Source organism: Syngnathus scovelli, chromosome 9, assembly GCF_024217435.2.
Source record: "Syngnathus scovelli strain Florida chromosome 9, RoL_Ssco_1.2, whole genome shotgun sequence".
NCBI lineage: Eukaryota > Metazoa > Chordata > Actinopteri > Syngnathiformes > Syngnathidae > Syngnathus > Syngnathus scovelli.
In genome coordinates, this window is record NC_090855.1 from 11,331,186 (window position 1) to 11,340,000 (window position 8,815).

Sequence of the window (8,815 nt, forward strand, 5' to 3'; positions counted from 1 at the left end):
CGCTTAAGGGAATTTTATGTTTACATCTCGGATCGGATTAGCAATATTAGACTGTGTTTGTGTCGATTTATGAGCTTGTTTACAGCTCATCAGCAAAATCTGCAAAATCCAAATGATGATGCCAATCATTTGAATCAGGTGCCTTAGAGGAGGGAAACATCTAAAAGGATAGCGGCCCTCATGGACTGGCGTTCCACACCCGTTAATTGACCCAAACCCAAATATTAACCTCTATCATCCTCGGAGTGCGCCCTCTCTTGAAGCAATGTGGTACTGCGCCCACTCCACTCATTTTTATGCCGAGTACATCAGAGCCCATGTATGACAAGGTGATGCTCGTCAAAAAGCAATTTGATGGAGCATTTTTTCTTTTGGGACGCCTTGCACATCCCAGAAAGGGACACCAGATATGTGAAAAGTCTTCCACTTTCGTGAGTCCATTTGTGGTTTTGTGCCTGACCTGACCTGCCGGCGACGACAGAGGTGAAGTGCGAATTTGACTCACCTGTCAGATTTGGCAGACCTGAGCAGGCTGCGACCGAAAGGTAGAGACAACTGCCAAGGCGAAAGTCCAAAGGTGGCAACGAGCAGGAGGAAAGAGAGCCGCAACGAAGATGCACGCGATGCATCGCAGATGCGTTGTCTCCATTAGCGTTTAAGACAAGAAGTTCTGTTTTGGACCGTAAAGAACGTGTTTATGAGGCGAATCGGGATGGCTGACTCGTTACCTGCCGTCGAGCCGCAGTGTGTCCATCTGTCGGTGCACTAATGATGTTCTACGGGAGCCGCCTTTCCCAAGTCGCTCAGATGACCGAGCCCCGCAAGCGAAGATAATGATGGCACCATCGGAAAGCTTTTCACAGGCCGCCACGCGTCATGTTCAAAGCAGCAGCATGACTTGGCCGCTTGACTTGTGCAACAAACTGTAACCTTCAGCCATGTTTTTTTTTTTTCCTTCGTGGCACCGCCATTAGCGCTACAGCAAGCTCTCATTACGAGCTATGTTGGTCAGAACGCCTCTTTGTTTCCATCATGAATCATACGCTTCGTTTTCTGGCGAGCCATCGCTATGGTTACGCCGCCAACCCCTGCCAGCCAATCATAGGTTGGCGGGGCACTTTGCATTTGTTAGGTCGCTGAGCTCATTAATGAAAATTCCGTGTTTGAGGTAAAGCGGTCCCGCCTGATTGCTGGCAGGTTAACTGATGGGAATCTCGCATTCCTCTGAGCTTCATACCTTGATGGCAATGCTGACCATCCTGGCGCCACAATTAAATGATTATGATCTTCCCCTTCTGCCAGTCGCTGTCGGTCCCTATCAGCTCTTTCTTTGCGATCGCCCTCCTCCTTTTCGCAGTCATCGCCTTCGGGCTTGTGGAGTGTTGCTGTTGTTTGTCATTATGACACAATCTCAGCCTCTCGTCCTCCGTCTGTTTGTCACGTTTCTCCCGACGTGCGAGTGGACCGAGACGGAACGCCGCCCACTCGCGCCACCTTAATAAACATTCCCTCGGACGCTCTCATTCCATGCTTGTTTTGCTGACCCCCCCACCCCGGCCTCCCTTTCTCATCCTCTCCATTTACTCTTGCTTACTATGTTGAGATTAGGTTGTCGGTGTCATTTAACTTCCTGAGCCACTTCATTGTTTTGGAGTCTCTCTGAGTGACCTTCCTCTTTGTGTGTGTTTTTGGAGATACAAAAGAGAGATTGTTTTTGTATTATTGACCCCTGACCTCTTGAAGCCCACAGCGAATAAGGAACTAAAAGAAAAACACAACACTACGGAAACACCGCCTCAGTGTGAACCCTTTAGATCCATCCATCTCTGTCAATCTGAATTGATCTCAACCTCAACTATTTCTCCTTCTCATCTTTATCTTTCCCGTCCCCCACTTGTGCCCTTTGCAGATGAAATTGAAATGCTGGAGCGCCTTTGGCTGTCAGGTATCTGCCATAATGACAAAATTGAGGTGATGAGCAGTAAGCTAGATATTGACAACATGGCTGGGGTCTTCTACATGCTTTTGGTGGCTATGGGCCTCAGCCTACTGGTGTTTGCCTGGGAGCACTTGGTCTACTGGAAGTTGCGCCATTGCATGGCCACCAGCTCAGGCAAACTGGATTTCCTTCTAGCCATCAGCAGGGTAAGTCTTTCAAACGTACGTTTTTCTTGTTTGCTCATCGATGCCGCAACTGTGACAGAGTTCCGCCTGTGAATCAAACTGATGAATTAGTCTCTGTATAATGATCGCTCAATGTCAGGACATCAAATATAGAACAAAAATATTTCGGAATAATTCCGTGCGAGTGTGAGCCTTTGGAAGTGTGAGGTCTGGGGTCAATTCAATTCCCCTCCGTCACATGAAGGGATTAATTGAAATTCAATTCTGCTCACAGCCCGGATATCCCGGTCCTTTGACAGTGACCTTGCAGTCACGCACCATATGCTCGCCATTATATCCTCAGAGATAATCTTTCCTCACCAAGTTGTAATTGATGCAGTTGATGTATTTACATGATCGATCATTAATCAACAACCAAACAGTTGCTTGCCTAATAGCGATCCAGCGATCTATCTTCTGCATATTCTTGGGAGTGTCTCTCACTCTGTTTTTTCCCCCCCACAAATTGAACTAAAATCTTGTGACAATCTCCTATTTTTATTCTCTTCTCCTCAGGGCATGTATAGCTGCTGTAGCTTTGAAGATGAAACCGCACCAGGGGGTGCTAAATCATTGACTTCTCATCACCATACGGCGATGGTTCCTGTCCCATCCCAAGCGCACGTTATTTCGACGTCAATGACCAGCCCGGCTATTGTCATAGCCCAGCAGCAGCAGCAGCAGCAAACGCCTCAGCAGCAAGCGCAGTCAGTGTACAAGACACCTCTACCTGGCTCTCCTCCCACCGTGGTGCGTTCAGGAACAGCAGTGGGTCCTTCCAGCACCCCCATTGCCGGCGCACCCCTCCCTTGCTCCACCTTCCTGCCCCGGCCAGATCGCAGACTGGCTGTGGTGGATCGCTGGAGACTGCCCAAATCTGCGACAGCCGCCAACCCTCGGGCTGTAAGGGGGGGCATTCCTGACATGGGACCCTTTGCTCAAAAAGTCCCGGCAAACTGGGGCTCGTCTGCTGGAGGAGCTGGGGGACTTGATGCTTATAAGAGATACTATGGTCCCATTGACCCTGAGGGACTGGGGCCCTGCATGGAGCAGCAGGCAGGGTCCCAGACCCCCAAGACTCTGCCAAGGGGCCACCCCCAGCCCCCTCCAGCCAGTGTGGCCTTCTACTCAGAGAAGGGCATGGACCACGGGGTAGGGAAGAGGGCGGTAGGTGGTGGCAGCGGAGGTCAGGGGAAAGTGGCTGTTAAACCTCTCGGAACCCCGAGACTGCCTCCCAAGAGTCAAGCCCCTCTGCCTCCTACACCCCCACTGCCACAGCCCTCCCCCCCTCTCCCCTCATCCTTTTGGAGAAGGCGAAGGCCCAAGAAGCCCAAAGAACCCGGAGGGCCGCTGTATGAGAACATTCTGCCGCTGGGGCGGAGGGTAGAGGCACGAGATGGAGTGAGGGAGGGAGGAGGAAGGAGGGCACGCCCCCTTTCTCCCCCACTCTCACTTCCTGTGCCAGTACCCCTCAGCCCCTCCTACACCCCTCCCTCGCCTTCGGCGTCCTTGCACTATACGTCCACGTCATCTTCGTCCACGACGTCGTCCACGTCCACATCCTCGTCTGCTTCCTCGTCTCGTTCCAGCTCCCCTACATACTCATACAGCTCCTCCAGGAGCACCCGGGATAGAGCCCGAGGCCTTGACGAAGAGGAGGATGACGACGACGAGGAGCTGACGGAAGAGTCGAGCCTTCTCCTCGGGAGGGGGCGAGAGAGGGAACGCTCGGTCGTTCGGCCCCGCTCGTCCAGCCACGGGCGCCCGCCTCCGCCCGTACCCCCCAGGAAACCACGTGCATCCTGGGGCGACAGAGAACGTGAACGAGAGAGAGGGGGCAGCCAACTGTCTCAACTTCAAGAGTGGTGGGCGAGCTGGAGCGAGAGAGAAAAGAGCGGAGCTGGGGCAGATGCTGAGAGGCAAAAACGGGAGAAGAAGAGAAGAAAAGAGAAAGAGAAGAAGAAAAAGAAAAAGAGCAAAAAGAGAAAGAAGAGGGAAGAAAGGGAAAGAGAACGCGAGCGAGAAAGGAAAAGGCGGAAAGTGAAAAAGAAGAAGAAAAAGGCACTCAAGACCAAGAAAAGGAAGAAATCTACTGGCGGGAAAAGATCAGAGCCAGAAGACGGCGATGTAGAGCCAGAGAGGGAAGCAGAGGCGGAAGGAGAGAGGGAAGCGGGAATACAGGACTACTCTTCCTTCTCTGCCCAGTATCGGAATACCTTCGGGGAGAAGCGGCGGGATTCGTGGGAAGGAGAGCGGGAGAGAGCGGGAAGGGATGCAGGAGAGGAGGCCAATGACAGGGAAGGGGAGGACAGTGGGAGAAGTAGAGAAAGGCCATCCAAACCATCCCATCCTCATTCCAGACGTCGCACCCCCAGTAAGCGCTACCCTAACCTGAACAAACTCCCAGCCTCGGTCAAATTTTGGGTGAACGGAAGGGGGGATGACTCAAATACTCCCCCCACGTCCCTGCACCCCTTCCTCCCGTCCGGGAAGCGACGAAGAAGTGGAGGCGTAGATAGGGAGGAGGGCGCTAGGGGAGGAGAGAGGCGTCCCTTATTGATGCCTTATGAAAAGGAGAAGTCGCAGACCAGAGAGGGGCTTTCCCTGCAAGAGTGGGACTCAGATGATGATGACGATGATGACGATGATGAGGAAGAGGAGGACAGGGAAAGAGTTAGGGAAAGGGCAGGCGAGAGGGGGCGGAGGGCCGGTCGGGGAGCGCTGTCTGAAACGGATAGGTTGGACAGAAGGGCGGAGGACAGTTACTCGGATGAAGGTTCATCAGGCGAGTTTGGACGTTTTGAAAGGTACTGGGAGGGAGGCGGGGGCAACAGCTCCGGGGTAGGGGGGATAGGCGGCGGAGGGTGGTTCTTCGGCACGTACCCCTCCAGAGAGAGGGGAGGCAGCATCAATAGTCGGGATGATTCGTTGCTTGGAACGCGAGCAGAGGGATGGATTGGCACTGATTTCTGGAGCTCGGGCACAGGTGTAGGTTGGGAATCGGGGGGAGGGAGCGGGGGACTGGGCTCGCAGTGGCCACCGCCGCCCTCGGCTTTCCCTCCGCCGAGGAGATACTGGTCTATGGACAAGATCCCGATTAAAGGTGAGAAAAAGTGGAAGTCTGGAGGTAGGAAAAGTAAGAGGCAAGCGAGGAACAGAGGGGAAGAAGCTCGAAGGGCCACCATGTGTTCTTGTAGCCTTTACCCGCATCCGCATCCATACCCGCATCCGCACAGTCGCTCACACGCCTCTCATTCCAAAAGGTCACCCGCCTCACTGTCGCATAGCCAGGAAGAGCTTCTCCCCCATTGTCACAGTTTCAGCGGGGGCTCGCGACCCAAACCCCTTCCCTCAAAATCAGATCCCGGTCAGGCTAAATCAGGCAGCCAATTGAACCTCAGCACACAGCCTAGCGAGCTGGCACCTCAACCTCCACCGTCACCACCTCAGCAGCCATCTCTGTCTCCCACTAGCCTCCCGATGCCTATCCCGCCTCCGCCCTCCTCATCTTCGGTCCCGCCTCCGGCCGGGGTGGGGATGGCCGGCCCGAGCCAGATACAGGCTTCGGCCAGTGCCAAACTCCAATACCAGAGACTCCGTTCTGTGCCACAGCCACGAAGGTTCTACTCACCTCACCTGCCACTTAAAGCCAAGAGTCTGTGCTCGCGTCGAGGGTCAGCTCACTTCTCCAGTCTGGAGAGCGAGGTATGACAGGGGGAGACGAGAGAGGGAGACGAAGCAGCGAGAGCCTCTATTCTAGAGCGCCGTGGTGCCGCAGTAGCCGGATCCGGAGACGTGGCCGCCTTGGTAACCATCGCTAATCGGCTGGCGGCCTTCACAGCGGGAACAAACGTGGACCGGGGTCCCGCCGCCGCCGCCATTGCTCTGCATGAGAGCGACACCGCCGCCACCCGCTCCCTTGTACATGTTTTCGTAAGGGCAACGGTGAGACGCCACACCAGGTTAAGCTACACCCTCTCGGATGGACCCCACGACCACCGGAGTGAAGTCGAGGCTGCGTCGGCGGGGAGAACAGCTCCAGAACTACTCCTTTGCTCTGAGTTGAGCTTTGTGATGTCATCCGTTCTCCTGCCCTCACCGGGTCACCGCTACGGATAAGTCGAAGTCTCCAACCCGTGAGTAATGATGTCATATTTGTACACACGCGCAAAACGTCTCCCTCCCTCTGGCTGAGCTCAATTTGGTGGGTTCGAGGGGTCACGCGCCCTCCCTTGTGGCGTTTTTCAACACAAATGCCGGACTGCTTCTCAAAGGTGAAGAGATGAGCCCCTCTTGTTTGTAAATCATTTGAAAAGCAATCCTCTCCCCTCTCTCGTGAGCCCAACCGTCACCTTTCACGGGGCAGTGAGGACAATGCGACTTATGCACTCTTTGACCTTGCAACACCATCAGACCCATCTAGCTCTACCCCTCCCCCCTCCTCTCTGTGATGTCACATTTTATTAGAAACCAGTGGGGTCGACCGTACAGGATCCATTCCTCCTTGTCGGAGTTGTGGCTCCAACCAGAACTGAGAGTATTTGAACAAAAAAAAAATATTTAAAAGGGAAAGAAGAACAAAAAAAAAGATGTGTAGCATCGTCTTTATTTTCTTGACACTGTCTTTGATCTCCAACCTTGTTTTATGTTCTGAATATATTCCTCTCACTTGGTTCATATTTTGAGAAAGATGAGGCTGGATGTGGCTCGTGTTGGACGTGGGAAAGATTCAATTGTGCCAAATATCCCCACGATTGCTTTTAGGTGCTTTTTACATGATTTATTGTCACGGTGAACGTGCTCCGTTATTGTCCCACAGCACACACCATCCTATAATCGGATCAAGGGGATGATTGGTGCAGTATTTGTAATTGGCACTAGATGGCCGCATAATATTCAAGTAAGCTTTGGAGACAATTGTGGAATTATTTGAATTTACATAATAGACGGCGCCGCCGCTTATTGTTTTTACCAAAGTGGCCATTGGCAAGATGAAGAACGGAAAAGTGGTTTAAAAAATAATTAAAAAAAAAAAAAAAAAAAGCAACTCTGTCATCCAGCCAGCTTTTGGAGATTGTTTACATGAAGCACAAGTATTTTTCAGGCATATGTGCAACAGGTCGTTATTTGCCGGCACGTTTAGAAGAATCACCTATTTTTAATGAGCGCAATTTATTACAGATCCAATTGGAACGCTCGTTTTTTTTTTTTTTGTCTCTTTGGGTTCAGCTTCTGTTTGGGAAATTAGGCTGAAAGATGTTCTGCAAACGGTTTGTGGCACGCATTCAGTGGCTAATAACTCGAATTATGTAAGACAGTCTGATTGAGCAATATTCCAACCTTCGATGTGACTGACGGGGGATGCCACAGCTGAAACTTTCATCGTATTTCAAACGAAGCATTTTTATCAGCCGGGCTCCGACCTTGCGAATGTGTGATTTACTTTGGATGGGTCCGCTCCAATTCGGTTGGGTGTGATTTTGAACGAAGTCGACTTCGATCGAGCGGCACGCCTCGGAAATGTTTTTGTGTAAGCGGTGCCAGTTGTTGCTGGGGCATTTGACAGATTCCATTTGCTCCACCGAATCTCTCACACTAAGACCAGCCACAGCCCAGCTCTTCTTCTACTGTAGTTGAATGTAGCGTTGTCACGATGTAGCAAAAGGACATCCACTTTTAGACTTTGTAGCTTTTTGGATGCTGTCGATAAAGGCTGGGGGGGGTTGACTTGCGGTATGAGGGACTGTGTGTTGTATTTGTGCATGTTGTCACAGATCAAAGGCTTAGTCGACCTTCTCAATCCTCCCTTGCGAAAATATCTTTTTGCTTTTTTTCTACGACTGCGTGGGGGAATTTCAAGACAAAAATGTCAATCTGTCACCATAACAGAAAAGCTCCTTTTGCTATTCTCACTCAAGCCCCGCCCCCTAAGAATCAGTGCATGTTGAACTGAATTAAATTTCCAAGATTTGTGTTGAGAAAGCCTTGTTGTTGGATTCGGAGCAAAACGAAGGCCTGCAATGAATGACATCGAGCGGTATTGATTTCAAATGAGGCGCTAATTCTAAAGTCTGTGACTGCATGAACAGAAGTGTCTCTTCAAATATTTTGCTCCTTTTTGAAAAGATTATTTTCTTTCATGCTGAGGAGAAGGAAAAAAAAATATGAAAATATACTGTTTTTGAGAATGTACCATGTTATACTGTGATTTAACTGAGATATTTTATTGTATTCAGATCATTTGAATTCTATTATTTATCAAGAAATATATATGTACAAATAAATATATACATATATATATATACAGACAGACACAGGTATGTATATTAGTTAAGTTTGGTATATTTGGAGGAAGTGTTAGATGAACTAGTTTTAAATGTTTTAGCTTTGTAGCAAAACTAGAACCTGAAATCATTTTTGAATTTTGATTCCTCCTATATGACTGTGAAGACTTTAGTGCCTGTGACAAAAAAGACAAGTAAAAGTCTCAACTCGCTTTTCATCTGTATCTACCACAGCTAATTGCTCTGTCACTCCTCTCGTACTACCTAGGATTACTTTCCGATGCCCCCCCTCCCCTCCCTCCCTCCCTCCCTCCTCCCACATCACTATGTTCCTTGGCACAGTCTGCGGTCTCTTTTGCTAGCTCGCC

At 50.6% G+C, this 8,815-nt stretch overlaps 1 protein-coding gene across 4 annotated transcripts in view; it reads left to right on the top strand.

The window, feature by feature from the left end:
• LOC125975625 (glutamate receptor ionotropic, NMDA 2D) overlaps nucleotides 1–8,815 on the top strand; it is a 44,592-nt gene that overhangs the window by 34,168 nt on the left and 1,609 nt on the right. For 3 of the 4 annotated variants that reach the window (XM_049731402.2, XM_049731403.2, XM_068651879.1), the window contains exons 15-16: nucleotides 1,910–2,145; nucleotides 2,680–8,815. The exon at nucleotides 2,680–8,815 is cut by the window's right edge and continues 1,609 nt beyond it. In XM_049731402.2, the coding sequence (XP_049587359.1) occupies nucleotides 1,910–2,145; nucleotides 2,680–5,874 (3,431 nt within the window). In that variant the 3' untranslated portion in view covers nucleotides 5,875–8,815. The remainder of the gene's footprint in view (nucleotides 1–1,909; nucleotides 2,146–2,679) is intronic. The other variant, XM_049731404.2, reaches the window with a different exon arrangement.